Here is a 21,355-nt window from a genome sequence, read left to right as displayed (position 1 = left end):
TAGACTGCCTATAGTCCACCCTAGTCCACAAAGGTTAATTAATTAAGTATACTTGGGGGAAAAATTGAAATTCCTCAACTGAACTGGGCCCGGTTACCCAAAACGTTCTTATCGCCAAGTAGTTCTTAACCTATTCCTTAACCTCTCTCTTAACGTTATGGCATGATTCCCGACACGTTCGTACGCTAAGTATATCTTCTGTAAGTCACACTTTCGTAAGGTTGGTCTGGACCACTCTTAGCTTTACCTTATCACTGTTGCAGGTCTATACGAATATAATTCTTAAGTTTTAATACACCCAGACAGTATTCAATTAGGCTAATTCAAGTGTTATCATGCAAAGAATAAAATTGTCATTACACTGATTGTTGTTAGATTTTTAATTATATTATTATACAATATTATTAATTTAATTAAAAAGTGCTTTTAAAGGCCAGTGAAAGCATAGGCTACTGTCAGTTAAGTCCTATTCGGAAGCTAATATTGTTTCTCATGGGCTTGTATGGTATTTTAAACATTTATAGGGGTGAGTCGGTGATTTTAGTGCAGTCCGAATCCATAATATCAGTTTTTTTTCTCACCCAACCCGCGTAAAAATCCCTGGCCAAATTAGTACCTACTGTTTTTTTGACAAACAGGTTGTGTGGTAATTTAATTGCCGTCTGAATCCACATCTCTGAGTTTACAAGAAGAGATTCAAAATCCACTGTTTAAACCCTTTTTGATCACTGCCGAGCACCGAGATGTAGGCCTACACTTTTATTACTGAAACGCTGGAAAGTATTTCCAAGAACAATATTTCATCACAGCTCCACCTCAGCGAACAAAAATGGAAAAGAGAAGAAAGCACATACAAATTTGAAATGGTTATTATGGCAGCAATATATGATACAATTTAAAAATATGTAGGCTAGGCTATTATAGGCTATTATAATTTGGATTATTTTTTATAATATCCCATGAGTCCTAATAAATGCTATTTCAACTATTTCTGAAGTGCTTCTTTTATAAAGAACACCGCTTTCTCACATAAACAGCCCCTGCACAAGAGAATAATTGATTCTCGAGCCATTGATATCAACCAATTCAGCACCATCGCCACGGACAGCACCCGGTAACGTCGCACGTAAGAAGGTATATCTTAAGCAGCTTTCTAAGGTATAGTTTGGGGAACACACTTAGGAACATAAACAACTTTGGTAAGATATATCTTTCGAGTCTTCTTAGCGCGCTAAGAGTGAGCGTTATCGGGGAACCGGGCCCTGGAATTTACACAACATTCCCAATTCAGAATGGCGCACAAGTAAGTTTTGGAGCTATTGTGAACTGTGCACTGTAATCCTATTTGTTGGAGGTGAGAGGCTAGATTGTCTCTCACTACGGGTCCTCTGCCCTCCCCGGTTTCCCTGTCACCTCATTCCTGATGAGTCTGTGTTGTTGATGTTTTCTGGAACTCATTTCACCAGCCCTGGAGGTTAATTGTCTCTAGCTCCCTCATGTCTCTTATTGATTAAGAGCGTGGGCTGGAGCAGCTCAACTCATTGGCACCGATTCACATCTTCACCAGGAGGCAGGGCCTTGATCTTTGTCACTCCAGGGAGGACTGTTCCATCCTGGGCTTGCCCACAGGGACCCGAACCCCTGACCACCACTGGCACAGGCAATATCCTTTGTTGAACGGCCTGTGGAATTGCTCTAGGCTGGTCTTACTCACTGTGAAGAAAATGGAGCAGGTCATGGGAAAAGTCATTCTCAGCCACAGCAGGCGTGAGAGACGCTGCTAGCAAGTGCTGTCCTGCTCTCGCTGTGAAGCTGTCAATCTCTCCAAGATGACACTCCGTGACGGGCCTGTCATAGTTCATCATCGCTGATTGAGACACAGGACCCCAAACGCAAGTTACAGACAACAAGTCCAAGAGCAAGTCTAGACATAAAATGTTTGTCGGGCAAATGCGATAAAAGAAACAAGACGCAGCCCATAAGGACTGTCATCAAAAAATACTTTTTCCTCGAAAGAGGAGCAACCTTGCAGTAAATAAAATAAAATGCAATTTATTTCCTTCATGTTCAACATACCTGAGAGCAACCAACTGTCATGGAAAATACACAAACAAACCACAACATTTTCCTTATTCCATCTCTCAGGTTTAAAAAAAACTGATCATCCAAAAAACTTTTAACCAAAATTCGGTCATTATTTACTCAGCTTCATGTCGTTTCAAACCTGTATGCTGCATTTCCGTTTAGAATCTTTAAGCTTTTTTTCCATACAATGACAAGGTGTAGTCATTATGTCAAATACAAGTAGTCCATATAACTATATTAATAAGGAATAGACATAAAAATAATCAGACAGTTCAAGACATGGACTTCTTCTATGGTGCTTTTACTATTTTATTTTATTTTTTCCATACAATGACAACGTGTGTCTGGACTGTATACTGTACGTAGTCCGTAAAACTATATTCCAAGCTCAAAGCTATACAATAGCTGTAAGGAATAGACATAAAAATAATCAGAAGAAATAGACTTTCTCTATGGTGTTTTGACTATTTTATTTTATTTTAGTCCATGGAAAAAAATAACAACATGAGTTTGAGTAAATAATTAGTGAATAATAAATTTTGAGTGAACCATCACAAAACCAGTGAGCTGAATCAATCAGCACTAATCTATAATTCCAGCATGGGATGAAACCAACAGTAGACGCTATGACAAGTTTCCTCACTACATTCAGTCTCTTTGTAAAGCCTTGCTCCCTGTCCACCCACTGCCATCTGCAACGCTCGGCTTTGGACACAAAGCTTGGCATTTTGTCCGGGCTGGCAGTTCACCGTGGCAATAACCAAACGTGCTCCTGTTCCTTACAGTTGTCAGTAAAACAGACATAAAAAGAGTGACAATCACGAGAAGCATGTTTGTGTGTTACGACAGTAGTAGAATAACTCATCACCTTGCTTTTAAAGACGTTACTGTCATTCATTCAAAACCAAAAACCTGTGAAACTGTGATTCACGGCAGCTGGTGCACTTTTACACAACAGAACTATAAACTCCAAGTTATATAGAGAAATTTAGATTTAGACACAACATGGCCAGCTCTTCTGGTTAGTTTTGTTCATGAAAAGAAAATAGTTTTTACTTTTTACAGGAATGTTTATGTTGCAAATACAGGCAAGATGAAATATCACCATTTATGGAAAGTCACTTGTTCAATTAAATTAGTGGAGCGAAACAAACTATTTGTGTAATGAATATTATAGTACTTATTATATGTTATAGAATGTTTTTATTTTAATATGCAGTAATATGCAGTAATAGACATTGCATATTACAATTGCATGCAACTAAACATTGTTTGGAAAATTTGTAATGACTCAGGAATGAGGAGAAAGACTGTTTGGAAACATTCTATAAATCTTTTTGTGACACTGATATTACTAAAGCCTTTTTTCCAGACAGATTGTATTACAGATAGTGACATGGATGGCTTACCAAGCCAATGCTCTCCTGTTATCTTGCCAAATCCTTCACGATAGGCTTCCCAGTCACGGAAAAAGTTAACAGAGCCATCTTCTCTGCGTTGAATCACCTATAAAAAGACAAGTTAGAATGTCATTGTTGTACAGTTAAACTCTTTTTTATTAATCACCATGCAGAGGTGATTCGTGCATTAGCCCCCTATACAACAGGAAAATGAATGACTGTCATTTCCACAGTGTTAATGCAAACTGGAACCTCCCCTGATTACTTCTGCCTTGTGGTGTAGATACAATATACTATATTGCGAATACTAACCCCTGACCCTTTGGGCTAAACTGCCTTTATGAGGGATGCATGATATATCATTACCATATCAGGCTGATATTAGATTTTCTTTTTTATTCATCAAAATCAGTTTGTTTATATATAAATATAAATAAAATATCACGGTTTAATTTGTTATATATATTTAATGTATATATATATGAGATTGATAAAATGATATCAGTTGATATCAAACATTAATTGTGCATGCATTCTCTATTTATTTAGATTACATTTAGATTTGCTGTTGTCTAACACTGAAACTTAATCTTTCAAAACATGAATAATTTAATAATACTGATAAATGTTATCTTTAGCAAATCCCAAAATGAATATGCATGCACATATATTATGTATAACATAAAATATTTTTTGCATACTGTACATTATAATGTTGTGCGCTTGTAGCATTTCTTGAATTATTTTCTAGTGTCTTAATTTTATTTTATTTATACAAAATACTAAAGAATTTTACTATCAGCCATAACATGAAAATAATTATCAGCTTATCTGTACTGGCCAGAAATCTGTGCATCCGTCATTTTTGAAGTTACCTTTCAGTATTGAATGAAATACATATATTCACATTTCTCTGAGCTTTACAAAAAACGCTCTAGGATTGTATGTGGTGTATGTGATGCTGTCTTAGAATTTGGCCAACCTACCCTTTGGAACAGTCTTTTTTGACAAGAATGCACTACAGTATGATGCCTCAAAAAGCTGTTTAGGTAGGCATGTCACTAGGTTTTGGAACATATAGGTTTTGTGAACATTACCAGACAGGCGAGTACAGCATCTTATCATTATTTTATGTCAACCCTCTGTTCACTTCTACTTAAAACCAGAAAGATAATGAATCCTAGTGTTTCAGTCTCTAGGTAGTTAACACACTGTATCTTTCCTGCAGGTAGATCCTTTGTCTTTGGTATGCAGATGTATTCTTTACTCTTAGACGAATGAAAAGGAAACATGTAAATTGACTGGAGATGGATATTTCAGGAGCGCGGTACAGAGGACGAGTGTAGAGGGGTCGGGGTCCTCATGGGAAAGGTGACACATATGTGGAATTCAAAGTGAAATTCAGACACTAATTGACTCCTGATCCCTTTATAGAAGATTAATCAGGCAGGCAGTGGATCAATGGCTGTTGAAAATGCCAGCAAAGGAGAAGTCTTGCCATCAATGTAAATGAGCCAAGCACAGTGCCCTCCTCACATGCTCACCAGTGCTTGCCAAGACGAAAACACACATTCCTCCAGGGACAGTTCCCACAGGGACATCCTCACCTAAACAAGACAGGAACGAGGAAATCCACCTTCCAACCTCACTTAGAAATATTGCAATTATGAACCTGTTTATGAGATGACAGAGATGTCAATGTGTTTGTCACATGGCGCACACATGCGTTCTTATGTTACTTACAAAGAATAGTTCACTCAAAAATTTACCTTTTGTCTTTGAATACAACAGGTGATTTTTTTGTTCAATCAATTTCTTTCTGTGAACAAATTTGTAATTTTTTTGGCTCTGTCTGATATATTTTTATATATATTTAATTATTTTTTAAATGTACACAGTATATGTGTTTATGTGTGTATATATATATATATATATATATATATATATATATATATATGTGTGTGTGTGTGTGTGTGTGTGTGTGTATTATTACATTTTGTGAACAAATACATCAACAATTTTTTAATTATAATTAATGTGTTATAATTATTTTAAATAATACATTTTTCACAAATGTATCAGATTTTTGTAATTTTTAAATATTATAACTGTTATGAATTATTGCAAGACAGTAATAAATAAACAGAATTAACGATTTCATAAATGTATCTGATTTTTAGTATTTTTAAACATCATAACTGTTATTAATTCTTACAAGATAGCAATAAATAAATGCAGAATTAACTATTTTAAAAATGTATCAGATTTTATGTATTTTTAAATATGTTATTATTATTATTATTATTATTATTACACCGCGCTATGAATTGCTATGACGCTTGAAAATCAAGTTTGTGCCGCTTGAAGCGCACGCATTGACGTACTTGCGTTGGAGTTTGTTTCAGGCGTGAATGTACTGAATGTGTTTTTTTCCCTCATTAGATGAGTTTATGTTTAGCTAAGGTGTTTTATGTGCAATGACACACAACATATAGATTCTGAAGAGAAGACCTTTGACTGAGACCTCCCGGGCATGTGATCTTAGAAAACACAGCTGCTCTCTCAATAAAACATGCCAACACTCTGTGCAGGTGCTTTGGGCTGCATTCAAAATTAATGGATGTGGCTTGACTCTGAATAAATCCTTTCATTGGTTCTTCTTCCAAACCACAGAGCAACCAAACATTTTTTAATTATTCACCATAATCTCTGTAAATGAACACTGAGTCACCTCGCAGTGGGCTCACTTAATCTTTATTGTACCTCGAGTCTAAAACAGGTAATTAAAATACAGGGAAATTTTCATGTTCCGATAAATATTTCATAAGACCTGCTTTGAATATTCCCACCGGCGCAGCATGAGCAGAATTCAAGCAAGGCGGCATTTAGGTGTTGGAAAATCAGTTGCATATTTCAGGTGGGCACATCCTGGGCCATTCCGAGAGGGAATACTCGGGGATTGGGGGCTTTACTGTGAATATCTAATTCAGCGTGAATAATAAGTGAATATCTTAAACATTAATTTATTATGAATGTTATATATTATATATATATATAACATTCAATAACAATAATATACAATATTAATATAATACACTCACCTAAAGGATTATTAGGAACACCATACTAATACTGTGTTTGACCCCCTTTCGCCTTCAGCCTTAACTGCCTTAATTCTACGTGGCATTGATTCAACAAGGTGCTGAAAGCATTCTTTAGAAATGTTGGCCCATATTGATAGGATAGCATCTTGCAGTTGATGGAGATTTGTGGGATGCACATCCAGGGCACGAAGCTCCCGTTCCACCACATCCCAAAGATGCTCTATTGGGTTGAGATCTGGTGACTGTGGGGGCCATTTTAGTACAGTGAACTCATTGTCATGTTCAAGAAACCAATTTGAAATGATTCGAGCTTTGTGACATGGTGCATTATCCTGCTGGAAGTAGCCATCAGAGGATGGGTACATGGTGGTCATAAAGGGATGGACATGGTCAGAAACAATGCTCAGGTAGGCCGTGGCATTTAAACAATGCCCAATTGGCACTAAGGGGCCTAAAGTGTGCCAAGAAAACATTCCCCACACCATTACACCACCACCACCAGCCTGCACAGTGGTAACAAGGCATGATGGATCCATTTTCTCATTCTGTTTACGCCAAATTCTGACTCTACCATCTGAATGTCTCAACAGAAATCGAGACTCATCAGACCAGGCAACATTTTTCCAGTCTTCAACTGTCCAATTTTGGTGAGCTTGTGCAAATTGTAGCCTCTTTTTCCTATTTGTAGTGGAGATGAGTGGTACCCGGTGGGGTCTTCTGCTGTTGTAGCCCATCCGCCTCAAGGTTGTGCGTGTTGTGGCTTCACAAATGCTTTGCTGCATACCTAGGTTGTAACGAGTGGTTATTTCAGTCAAAGTTGCTCTTCTATCAGCTTGAATCAGTCGGCCCATTCTCCTCTGACCTCTAGCATCAACAAGGCATTTTCGCCCACAGGACTGCCGCATACTGGATGTTTTTCCCTTTTCACACCATTCTTTGTAAACCCTAGAAATGGTTGTGCGTGAAAATCCCAGTAACTGAGCAGATTCTGAAATACTCAAACCGGCCCGTCTGGCACCAACAACCATGCCATGCTCAAAATTGCTTAAATCACCTTTCTTTCCCATTCTGACATTCAGTTTGGAGTTCAGGAGATTGTCTTGACCAGGACCACACCCCTAAATGCATTGAAGCAACTGTCATGTGATTGGTTGATTAGATAACTGCATTAATGAGAAATTGAACAGGTGTTCCTAATAATCCTTTAGGTGAGTGTATATACATTAATGTCTTCGGGCTACTAATTTGTGCGCAAATATAATTTTTCAGCAAATATTGGTTACTTGTGATTAATATGATCATTAATTGAACTGATTGACAGCAGTAAGGATGTAAATAAATCAACATTATTTTCATCGTGAGAACTGTCTTCACCTCTTGCTGTTGTGTTCCTCTGTGCGTCTGTTTCCTAATACTGGAGCCCCACTCCAGCTGATCCAGCTGTCCCAGAAGCAATTTCTCCTGTTACAATGAATCTCCAATGCCAGCAGAGCACACAACAGCAGTGGCGAGTCCTTCGACACAGATGAGGTTCAGCTCCAGGTCGCTGCATCGTGCGCTGCTCGCGCACTTTGTCTGACGGACTAAACGCAGGCGGATGACCTTGTTGTTCCACAAGAGACGAGAACGAGAACGAGATGTTCTTCTGTTTCACAATTGCCAAAGAAGACTCCATATGTACAATTCAGAGAGCCGGAAAATCTTACCTCCTTAAGAGTCATGTGCTCAGAAGGAGAAGCAGCCTTAAGAATCGTCTTGTTATCTCTTAATTATCAACGCTTTAATTTGCGGCACTACGGCAGACGGCACACAGCCAGGCCCGGGGGAGTTCTGAAACACCTCTAGTGAGCTGGTAAAAATTAATAATTGTTCTCAAAGGCTGAACCTCCCTCATATTAGTTGAAGTAGTTCATTTTCAGTCCATGTAAAAGAGGAAGTGTGTGAAAGATTAAAAGGAAAATGAGATTTGTGTTGAATATTCAGAAATGATGGAGTGTTTTGGTTCCCTTGAGCGAACTAGATTACGAATTTATTTCACCGTTTTGAAGCCGGTGGCTCGGTTTAATTCTAAAGAAAAGGAAAAGAAGTGAGAGTTTATTGGTCTAACAACAATTCTATAATATCTGATTTATCTTTGGGAGTGCAGGTAATGACCTCGGTAATTTCTCAGGAGATATCCCTTGTAATCTTCTTCATTTTTCATTGTTTTGCTATGTTGGTTCGAGGTGAGAAGTAATTCAATTGTTCACAGGATAACCACAGGCCAGATAAGACACTGGGGAGACCAGGGCTTGCTGTCACAATTTTCTCACCAATGAATATTTTTCAGGGAAGGATCATTTTTGAAAGCCAGTTTCTGGTTAGGAACATACATTAAAGTTTTGGCTACAAAAAAAAAACAAAAACATTTGAACATTTACCCCGTTATTATTGCCTAGGGAAAAATGCTGTTTATTTAACAGTGGGGCATGTTGTCACAATATATGGGCTAAGTTGCCACAATAGAACCTAAATAGACTATTAAAGGCTTTCAACCTAAATTATAACAGTAAAATAACTATGATACACGTCTGATATTTTAACATAAAAAATATTGTTATAAATTAAATGACTGTCAGCAAGGGTGTAGGACTACACAAAGAAGATTCAAAAGGTTCAGACTGACACAACTACACACATACTAACTTAAAGATAGACCAGACAAACACTGAGTGAAGGTGAGGAACTAATATACACATGGTGATGAACTAAATGAAGAGCAGCTGTCATGATGATGATTAGTTACCATGGAAACAGATGAGTGGCAGGAAAGGAACACATGTGATAAATGAAAGCAAACTAAAAGTCCATGAAAACAAAACTAACAAACACTGATATGTATCGTGACAATTACAACACATAAAACACATGTGATAATTGACATTAAATAGTTGACTCTTATCTTATCAGTTGTGGTTGATAATAAAACAATTAAAAGTTATATATAACTTCTATAGCTGTCATAACCATTGCAAAATGAAAATAATAAATGTAAAAAAATAATAATGTAAAAAAAAATATATATATTTTTTTACAATTTATCACAAAAAAACCCTTAAGACTTAAAAATAGTTATTATGAGAACACTTCCATTTATGACAACTAACCCCGATCGCCCTCAGTCTAGATTGCTAAAAAAATATATAGAATTCTGAACGCAAAAAAAACGTTTTAACCAAACACCTTGGCACTATATTTGATCAAGATCACGAGCAGAAAAACAGAGATACACCATGATGGGTCATGTATAATTTAGCCGCCTAAATGAAATGCATAAAAATATGCAAAACTGGATCTTTAATATCCACTGAGTGACAGCAAAAACAGAAAGAAATCAATGACCTTTTATTTAAAGAGCAGAAAACACCTGCAGTTAAAAATATCCTAAACTTCAATGACATGCTTTGTTCACATCTATTTACCGTACTTGCTGCAAAATCTAAGAATAATGTCACATCTTTAGGTAAACAGCCTCTCCGAGCTTATAGTGGAGCATTTGTGGGCTATAAATTCTGCAGCAGTGTGGGCTGTTTTTCACCGGAGAGTCGCTAGGTACTGGCAGGTTTGGTTTCATATTGCTGAGAGCAGAGAAAACAATCCTGCAGCAAAAATAACTGAAATCAAATCATGTTGTTCGCTCATATTCCCCATTGAGACTCTTCCCGCAGCCAGCAGTTGCACAACAGACCGTTGGTAACAATCTGCTGGGCTGGAACAAGAGAAGACATTCAGTGCCAAAAAACACGACCCCCTCCTGTCACTCTGACAGAAAACAGAGTCTGACCACACTAAGGGCAAAAGGGTGGAGGATTTGTCAATGGTCTCCCCGAGGGCTGTCAATCAACCGAGCTATAAACTTGTGGCGTCTGCACCTCTGGTTGTACTGGCGGAGTGTCAGAGATGGTGATTGAGCTCGCTTGAAGCTCCACAGACGTGTCCTCTTCATAGAACAGCGATATTGTCTCTTATATTCATGTAAAATTAAAGCAAAATTGGTAGAGGTACATTCCATGACACAATTGAGCAGTGCAGCTGAATAATTAAAGTCCCCATGAAATCAAAAGCCCAATGATAGCCTTAAGGTTATCTATTAGCTAGTGTGCGCATTTAGTAGATATAAGCGTTTAAAACGTATAGTCTCTCACATCCGCCGATATGGATCGATGATTTTGATGACATCACTGTTTTCTGTCCAATCAAATGCTCTCTAGAATCGGAAGCGTCCCGCCCCCTACACTATAAATTAACACTGAAGCTGTGGCTGAAATCAGTCACTTGTTCACACAATTACAATTTTCTATATGGTGAATAATGCAAAGTGCACTATATAGTGGATAGGGAACGATTCAGACTGAATGAAGCCTGTTAGTGTCTGCTCCAGTCCATAGACACGATAGCACAGAGCGGATCATATACGCGAGTCGGCGCATACCAGAAAACCGGACCCATTTGAATTCTTCACAGAATGCTGTACTTGAAGGTGATATGGAGGAGATTAGGAGGAGAAACAGCTCGACAGACTCAACATTACAAACACCATGGACGAGTAAAAGAGATAACACAAGTGCCAAGCACTAACATAAATTAAACACTTTTCAAACTACACATCCTCAGCATGATTGTTTTCACGGTTTTACTTTAACAGTTTCATATTAAATCTAAAAGGGGAATGTATTAGACTGTGGCTGTTGTAAACTGTCAAATGCGGCTTTGCAGATCTCAACAGCTCTGGTCGAGCTGTAATATAAAAAAACGCTATTGGCTATTTTAAAAAAGGGGAGGAGCTGCTCGATATGTCCCGCCCTGTCTTCCTGTTTCAGTGGAAATTACGTCAACGCATTGAATAATGCTGCGTGTTTCAAGGCACTTTAGTGGGCCTTTAAATAAATGAATATGGTCATATTAGTGATGATAATAGCCGCTTTCCGACCGGAGGAACCTTTTCACAGTTCCTAGACCTATTGGCTAAAGTACCCGGATGTCGGCGTGTTCGCACCGCAGGAACTAGGAACGATTTTAGCTCTAGGAACTCCATTTGGAGGAACTAATTTAGGTCCTACTTCAGAGTAGGGTCTAAACCAGCACTATAGGAACTACCCGTGACGTTAGTGTACGCTGATGACCGAACGCACGCGGAACACCAGCACCCGCCATTTTTAAAACGGCTAGAATGTAAACACACAGATTATAGCCTATATATTTACTCCATAAACTAACTATACAAACATGGAAAACAGTGATAGATGGGTCTCTAAACCTTTATGCTGAAGAGAAAATCCAACGCAACTTTGAGGGGACCAAGTCAAACATGATTATGTTTATCTGCCCAGCTAGCAACACTGGACATCAACCACACGGCATAGGCTAATAACTTTTTTTTTCATATACTGTCTACTTTCTATAACAGTTCTATCTAATAACATGTTAAACAGTACTGTTAGACAGATCGCTTACTAATAAACACAGAGAATGCGAGCATTGTTTGCTCTGGCGTTCTCAGCGCCGCCAAAATAAAGGTCCGTCGCGCCGTCAAAATAAAAGTCACCGTGCTTGCGTCACTCCCTTACCCCTCCTACCAGTTCCTATGGCCACTTGGCCAGTGCGAACGCAAACAGCAAAACCGAGTTTGGGGGAGAGTAGTTCTTAGAACAGTTTAGAAGTGGACAGTTCCTAGAACTAAGTTCCTGTAACTACTTGGTCGGAAAGCGGCTAATATTAGTCATGTCACTTGTTTTTCTTTACATTTATTTAACTCTTAGACCCTGGGTTAACATCCTTATTTGCAGTGTCAGTGTCATTCATTGGACGATTCAGCATGTGACCTGCTCAAGCATTGCTCATCCTCATATTACACAATGCCATCTATAATATCAAGTTTTTTTTTCCTGAATGGACATTTCGGACTATAATGGTAAGAATGAAATGTTTTCTTCTTCACTCCAAATGGCGCGTTTTCCATTGGCGTTTGAATTTTTTCTCATCCACAGCTGAAGCAACTGTTTAATGTTTAATGTAATGTAAACTGTTCAACATGTTTGGCACCGCAATGCCTGATTCAGACCAATGTTTCATAACCCGGGGTAAAAATCGGCGGTGCTAGAAATGCTTCTAAATTCTAAAGAGTGAAACGTTCCTTTAATCAGGTTAAAAGCGAGGATTAGAATGACAATAACCCAAGGTTAAGGTCGACACTTAAAGTCACACTTTTGCTAAAGATAGACAGCTCAAGCACAAAGCCAGACATTTGTCAGGTGTTAAATGATCAAACAAAAGATATACTATTCAAAATAATGTTTTTGTGTTTGATCAAGACTTGTGTTTATCTTGTAATCTTCTTTTGTATTCCGGCATATTGTAGACATGAGACTGAGACTTATCTTTTTTTAAATATTTGCTTCAGTTTGTGAAGTTGCTGTGAAATGGTTCTGAAGACATAGTTCTCAAGTCTTCTAAAGAAATATTATACTATACAGGAAAATAAATAAATAATTCTAGCCAAAACATAACTAAAATACTGCATATGCTAAATATATCTGTTGTAAATAGTGCAGTTTAAGGATTTTACAATTGAAAATATATTCAGTTTAAACCTTCAAAATAATATTACAAAAAGCAAGAAAATACAATTTTGGGTAAAAACAAAATATACTATTTAAAATATATTTTGGATAATATGAATATATTTAGAAAAATGTTTTTTAAAATAAAACTAACTAAAACTCAAGATGACCAGATGATTTAAAGCAATTACAAAAAATGGCTCAGAAAAGAAATCTAGTTCTGAGAAAAATCTAGCATCATTTGTTTGCATATGACATTGTGACTTTAGTGTCCAGATGCTTTTTGGAGCCACCGTATACTTCACTGCACTATTTGCAACTATAAAGAGATTGAATATAAGAGGCATAACCAGATGAATGCTAAAAATCCCAGTCTTTTGTTTAGTTTATCAGAATCTGCCTCTTTCTGGAGTCGTGCAAAGTTAAAATGGAGCATGATGTCTGCTGCATAACTAGAATTTACCATGAAAACAAAACTTTTCCCGAACCGAAAGCCAACTGAATGTAAAGCAGCTTTGAGACACTTATCTATAAAAGGCTTTTGGCAACAGTGTGACACCAAGTCATTTGAAATGACGTCAAGAGTGAGTGCAGGTCACACTCTGAGTGCTGACCCTTTCCTTCTCTGCTTCTCACTAACTCTAGCGCTCTAAATTACAGTGAGAACACCAGGAATGAAAACCAACCGCAGTCATTTTCAGACAGATCACACAGTATCTATACTGAACAACCGTTTTATTCTTTATCAAGGCAGATACATAGCCTGGCTCCCATAATGCTGGAAAAAAAAGAATAAAAGACAACCAAAATGTAGCATTTCTTCATGCATGACAAATTAAACAAATTGAAGGGGTGGATTTCAGACCACTACACGTTCTTACTGATACTCAAGATATTTAATCAAGACTGTTAATCATGTAATCTTCTTGTGTATTCTGGCATTTGTTATTGTAGACTTTTATTATAGACCGATCGTTATTTTTTTTATATTCGCTACAGTTTGTGAAGTTGCTTTGAAATGGTTCGTAAAAAACAAAAAAAAATGTTGTCATTGTCATTCCATGCACTGCATGTTTTTTTTTGTTTTTTTTTGTGGAACACAAAAGCCACAAAAAGCCCCCATCAAAATATCATAGAAATAGTCCATGATATTCCAAGTCTTCTGAAGACATATGATACTATATAGCAAAAATATATAGTTTTTCTTGCCAAAACATAACTAAAATATATGCTGAATATACTGTATGTTGTACATATTGCAACTTAAAGAAATATTATTATTAAATTCAAAATATATTGTGTTTAACATTCAAATGCAAAATAATATAAAAAAAAACATTTTGGGTGAAAGCAAAGTGTTATATATATATATATAAATTTTTTTTTTGAATAATATTAAAATGTCAAAAAAATATATGAGGAAATATAACTAAAATGGAATTGAAAATTCTAACAAATGAATTGAAATAATAATATGTTGTTGTTGTTTGCAAGTTTTTTATAACTTTTCCACACAAATTCCACACACAAACCCCCCCCCCAAAACCCATTGGTTTGGAACAACATGAAGGTGAGAAAAACATTTCAAGACAAAACAAGCTCAAGAAGTAGCCTAGTGTTTGGGAACACACATAATAACCATAAAAATATGTGGGTTATCAGTATTAAACAACATACAACATAGACTTACTTCTATGTGTGCCACAGGTTGACCCTGATACTCGCTCAGCGGCTTAAGGTCAAGCAGTTAAGCTGTTTGGATTACCCTTCATGTCATGAAGTTTAAGTACACCGAATGAACAGGTTCTTAAATGATCTACGCCACCTGTGAAGGACCACGCTTCTTACTTCCACAATTCACAGCCATGTAATCCTGTCAATGCCGATAAACTCACTAACAAACACATCTAACCCGATCAGAGCCAAGCTGGACTTAAAGACCCAACGCTCACTTCTGATTGGCTGCTAAGGTTATTATCAGTCTGCTATCTCACGCCGTGTGCCAACTGTGCCACTGTTGCTTATGAGATCAGGGTTGTTGCCACATGACTGAGAATGTTCACTTTGAGGCATTGTGTTCTGGTAAAGAACCTGCAGTACATCATGAAGAAAAGACTCAGGAAAAGCTTTCAGCTACCTTTTTCTACAAGTCAGAATTTGACCTATGCTGCTGTCTCTTTTAGGCATAAACTGAAACAGTGAAAAAAATTACTCTACTGCAATGCAAGAGTCAGATTTCTGAATTCTCTTTTGTGTCATGTAATGGAAAATGTCCTTTAAGTGAGAGAGAAAAGGAGAGAAAGAACATATTCTTTTTTTTGGTTTGGTTTTAATGTCAACACGTATTAGGGTTACTTCTATAATACAGTATATTTTCATGTCCCCGTCATAAAGTGTACCAGATTAAATATTGAATTCCCATTTTTAAAAGAAGTACATCATACTACCTGGTTTTCTTTCATCGCAATTTCACCATTAAATGAACATAGAGGGTGAATTTTAAATCATTTCACTAGTTTGGTTTGAGCAGATGTTGGAAATGACATGGTTTTGGTGGGAAAACAACAGCACGGACATCAGTAATAATTCTAAAATATATGCTGAATATAGGTTGTAAATATTGCAGTTTAAGGAAATATATTTTTTAAATTGAATTTATTCCGTTAAACCGTCATTTGCTAAATAATATTACAAAATGTACTTCAAGGAGCAAGAAAATAAAATTTCCAATCTTAAAATAAATTTTGGGTATAAAAAGCAAAATGTATATTTTTTTTTATATATTTTGGATGATATAAATATATATTTAGAACAATATTTTTTTTTAAATTACCAAAAAATATATGAGGAAATATAACTAACTAAAAAGGAATTGAAAATATGTATTTATTATATTTACGTATTTTGAAATCTATATTAGCAATATATTTTTGGCTGTTTTTGTTTATTTTGAAATATAATATCTTCTTTTTTTTTGCAGTGTGGGATGACTGTGTTTAATGAACAAACTGAAATTTGTTTGCTGCATAAATATTCTTATGCAGCAAACTTATAAAAAACACACACTAATTTGGATCAACATGTGGAGGTGGTGTTAGTTGCCAAATTTTAAGCTGCTGATACTTTTTGGCAAAAAAAAAAAAAAAAAGCCATAAAACATGAAAATAAGGGAGAGAAAATATTCCAAAAATATGAAACACAACTTACTGTGTACCAGAAATGTTGATGTGGTGATAATGAGGATTAGAAAATGATCCAAGCCAACTAATATTTAATCTAAACAGACTGATAGTGCTAGTATTATAAAAAAAAAAGAAAAAAGGTTTGAATCTTTCTTAATAAATTTCCAAAGCAGTAGCTTACTGTGCGTCCAAAGTATACACTTTGCCATAGAATCAGATCTATAACCTCAGCGTTGCTAGCGGCATGATCTACTGTTCAAAATCTTCAAACCAACAACATTTTACGACAATATCCATCAATCAATCAATCCCACAACCTCAGAGTTTCACTGTCAAATCTGACACCCCAAATTAACATGTCCTGAAAATGCCACAAAGGGACAAAATTAAGATGGCTACAAATAACTTTTACAACCTTTAAAGGGTCATGAAACTCCATCTATTGTAAACCGCAGAATAATAAAAAAAGTTCCTGGCATCTAAGATGTATTACCAGACAGAGAAAATTCAGCCATTCTCATCCCATTGTCTTTCAGTGTGAGAGTGTAAATTGATCCAAACACACAATACTGTCCAGAAAATACACTGACACTTCAAAGGGCCGGGCTCTCGGAGGCCAAAGAGCCATTTCACACCTAATCAAGTCAGCCCTTAATCCGAGCTGGGCCTGTACAGATAACACACTTTGAAGTAAGGAGGTCCACTGACGGGAAAACTCACAAGTCTGAAAAAAGGATTCCTTCGTTCAGGCTCATACGTGCTTATTCCGGTTTGCTTCATGGTTCAAGTTTGTCAGGCTCTGCAGTGTCATCATTGAAAATGTCCCTTTTTCTTCTAACTCAAACTGTACTAAACAAAACTGCAGTTTAATTTCAGCCCTGTTTACACCAGGTATTAACATCAGTCACGGGTGATCTAATTACACTGGTCAGCCAATCAGCCGCGCTTCTCAAACGTGTCTCTACTTATGACATTCCCCTCGACATATTGCATACATAAACAGATCTTTAGGATGTTAGACCTGACCACCACTGAAAAAGGTTTTAATTATGATCAAATTGTGACACACTAGCCGTTTAACCCTGTATTTGGTGCTTTCTGTTTGTGATCACCGAAGCTGGAATATTAATACAAGATATAAATGAGGGCTAAAAAAGAGCCAGACGTGCCATAATTTCAAGTAATTTCATTTTCAGTTTAAAACTTTGGCAGTAAACATCTTTTAAATAGCTGAAAGGTTGATAAACTCCAAGCAATTTTGCAAATACACATTAATAATGTTTAATATGCAGATTGTGTGGTTAAATCAGGAGAGAGTTGAGTCTCCATTAAAATCAATGGGACCATCTGCAACCCATCAGTGATTTTACACCCTCTAATGTGGTTCAAATTGAACTGTGGCGCTGGACGTTCAGACTTCCGACACCAGAGAATCAATAAACGGCAGTCGTGCCGTGAAGGATTGCACAGATAGCATCTGTGACAAACTCTTGTTCAGATTCCAGCTGTGCCATACACACCGTTTTCCAGCCCTTACTTAATACAGATCCACAACTATGGCAATAAATGTGTGCTATATACTGAAGCAGCACCGTATATGGCACGGAAATAGCGAGTAGTGCAGCCGAGGAGTTTGATAAGCGTAAAATGACTTGTAAGACTGAATATCTAAGGTGAAGTTTGTGTAGCCAAACACGGTATCTGTAAAGCACAGCGAATGGGGACAGATTTCAAGGGCTTACCCTCTAATTCTCAAGGTTAACATAGGCGTTGTCCTGTTATCTGGACCACATTAATCATTATATGAGATGTGAGCTATATTAGGAGAATCATTGTGTGCTTGAACATTATCGCAGGGGTGTCAAAGAGGATTTTTTATTATTTTTATGAATAAGAGAGGCAAATACAACTGGGATAGGGTAAAGTTTTGTAAGAATCTCATGAAAAGGCCAGAATATATATAGGAATAATGGTTGAAATACATATTTTAAACTTATTTCTATAACTGATTAAGAATAAATGTGTGTTTACACACACTTCACGCTAAATGTATGTGGACGACAAGCACATACTGCATGGTGTTTGGCGTACGTTTGGCCATATTAGAACCACATTAGAGGGTGTAAAACTGCTGGTGGATTGCAGATGGTACCATTCATTTTAATGTACACTCGCTCTCTTCTTATTTAGCATCACAATCTCCATATTAAACATCATTTATATATAGTATTTACATACATACACGTACATGATAGATTTAGAAAAAAACAACAAAATTAAAAAAACGGTTGATTGAATGTTTCAATAGCCAACTGTTGAACAAATGATTCTAATCACTCACTCATAAAGATTTTGTCATTTGTTAGCACCTACTGGCATTAAATTTTTACGGTGACCGGGAGGGTACATGTTCGGTTCATTTAGTTTTGACGTGGGAGCGAGATAATATGTTCTGGCCATGAGATATTAATTTGTGGGAACATCATATTAACTTGTGGGAACGTCTATATGACGTGACCACAAGATTATTTTGTCGAGGTAACGAGTATCCTGGTCAATCAAATTTTTATTTTAACAATTAACAAATCTATTATATATATATATACTGTACACACACACACACACACACATATACACACACACACACATGAATAAAGTTTAAAAAAAAAAAAATATATATATATATATATATTATTTAAAAAAAAGATAGCTCTATTCATGTAATGTTAGCAGGTGTGTTAACAAACACATTAACCACAGAGAAAAGTGAGAAATAACTTAACAGAATTGTAGAAACCATTATAAGTCCATTTCATAAAACATCGGTCCCACTGGGAAGGCATTCAGAGCTTGAAGAAAGCAAATTAATCGCATGAAAATTTACGTTCTCTTTGAGAGTGGCCCATGTAATAACCTTAAACCAAAAAACCCCACACAAACAGCATGCCGTCTGATTCGCTTTACAGAAGAGGTAAATATTTCAAAGGAGCCACTTTATGTGCCATCCTCTGGCCATGTATAATAGATAAAGCATTTCATTTCACCTGGCCACCTTTAAAAAATCGGAAATTATACAGCACATAATGCTTTTTCAAGAGTGTTGTGATTACACTTACATTTTTCAGAAAAGGCCAGCGCAATCTGCACGAGGAATAATGCATTTTCCTTTCTCCATTGAGACCAGCCTTACAATTCCGGCCTGTCTGTAATCATGAGAAATCATTACTCTCTGCTAAGATCAATGCCAGCGAGAAACCGTCTGCCGCTGTGGCGTGCGGCACTCGGCCATTTTGAAACAACCTAGGGGTAGCGCTAGCTTCCTGAATATAAATAGAGCAACCTTAAGAATCGTTAGACCTCCAGACCTTTAGTGGTCATGCAAAATTCAAACCGTCAAGATGGGAGAAAAAAAAGAAAGATACGCTGAGACTTTTCCCCCTCTGGCAATAATGTTACTTTCAACTTTCATCACCTTTTAAGATCTGCCATCAAAAACCAACCCCTTTTCCCCCCTCCCTCCCTCCCTCCACATCTCCAGAGTTGCTCCTCAAGAGTTACAAGGGGAGAAAAATGCAGCAATTAGTGGAGATCCGGGCCAGAGACGGCGGAGAAGGAACGATTAAGCTGCGGGAGTTTGGGAGTGGGCCGCGGTGCTCCGGTTGAAACTTTTCTGGGTTTAAATTGAAATTAGATTGATATATTTCATTCTGTCTGCCATGCCAACAAAGTAAGACGCCATCGCTGGTGCAATTTCCTCTCAGATGCTTTGATTGCCGCTCGTGTCAGGCCATCTTTCAAAGAGCTTTCTCTTGATGGACTCCCTCGACTGAAGTCTGTCTTTAGAAGAAAAAAAAGAAAAAACGATTCATGAACCGCCCCGAGACTGCGTCTAGGTCTGCTCTATTTTTGGTGCGTTCTAACTCTTACACGGTTAAATAAAAACAACTAATTTCCAAAATGCTGCCTCGGGTTTACACAAACTCACAATTCAATCATTGTGTTCACACCCTCAAGTCATTCCAAACACAGAGAGGGAGCGATGCTGGATTGGTGAATGAATCATTCTTTTGACTTTTCAAAGAATTCATTGAACCAGATCACAAAAATGATCTCAATGATTCTTTTACAAAGTTGACAGTTAACAGCTCACTTGAGAAGATTATCAGTAAATAATGATTTGATTTTTATGTCTTCTGAATCATATAGCTTCAGGTGACTATGAATATAGTGCATGATTATAAGTTATATGGACCACTTTTATGGTGCTTTTGTGAGTTTGAAAGCTCCAGACCTCATTTTTTGTGATTGCATGGACTACATATTATTTATATACAAAATATAAAATTTCTGTTTTTGTGTTCCATACAACAACTAAAAAAAAAAAAAAAAAAAAAAAAAAGGTTTGGAAAAACATCAGGGTGAGCAAATGATGACAGAATATTCAGTTTGGGGTGAACTATCCTCTTAAAAGCAAATTAATTAAAAAGGCAAATGAAATAATCCAACAGAAATGCATCCAAAGCATTTTTATGCATCTCCTAAAAATAAAAGCAACTCATTTTGTGCCCCAAAAAGCAAAACAACGAGGACAGCACTACTTATTAAAAGCGCCTCAGGGGACTTTTTTTTTTCCTTCTGGAAGTGCATTGTTATTTTTGACAAATAGTACTACGAGAAAGCTTTTGACAGATGGAAAAAATAAATCAAAAAATACACAAAGAAATAAATCAATGCATTCAAGCACAAAAAAATCTGAATTTCTTGAAAAAGTGCTGGGGGGGATAATTGTGGAGGAAACAGTATGCACCCTTCAGTGTTAAATGAGCTTTGAAGATCCAAATTTCAGCTGTGCCATCTGACAGTGCGGACGAGATCACTAGCTATTAGGAAACCAGAGGTGAGAGGTATTTGATCAAAAACACAGTAAAACAGTAATATTGTGAAATATTATTACAATTTAAAAGAATTGTCTCTATTTTAATATA

At 36.8% G+C, this 21,355-nt stretch overlaps 2 protein-coding genes across 5 annotated transcripts in view; one reads left to right on the top strand and one right to left on the bottom strand.

Annotated features, from left to right (window-relative positions):
• LOC311066411 (uncharacterized protein) overlaps nt 1–1,677 on the top strand; it is a gene marked incomplete at its 3' end in the record, with an annotated part of 32,335 nt that extends 30,658 nt beyond the window's left edge. The window contains exon 6 of the mRNA XM_084087598.1: nt 1,516–1,677. Within this exon, the coding sequence (XP_083943724.1) occupies nt 1,516–1,677 (162 nt within the window). The remainder of the gene's footprint in view (nt 1–1,515) is intronic.
• The window catches only part of fibcd1a (fibrinogen C domain containing 1a), a 118,714-nt gene that overhangs the window by 41,689 nt on the left and 55,670 nt on the right, over nt 1–21,355 (bottom strand). For all 4 annotated transcript variants that reach the window (XM_084138876.1, XM_084138875.1, XM_084138877.1 and 1 more), the window contains one exon: nt 3,495–3,591. In XM_084138876.1, coding sequence (XP_083995002.1) covers nt 3,495–3,591 — 97 coding nt within the window. The remainder of the gene's footprint in view (nt 1–3,494; nt 3,592–21,355) is intronic.

This window comes from Abramis brama (assembly GCF_963993115.1).
Source record: "Abramis brama genome assembly, chromosome: 16".
NCBI lineage: Eukaryota > Metazoa > Chordata > Actinopteri > Cypriniformes > Leuciscidae > Abramis > Abramis brama.
This window is presented reverse-complemented; position numbering and strand designations above follow the sequence as displayed.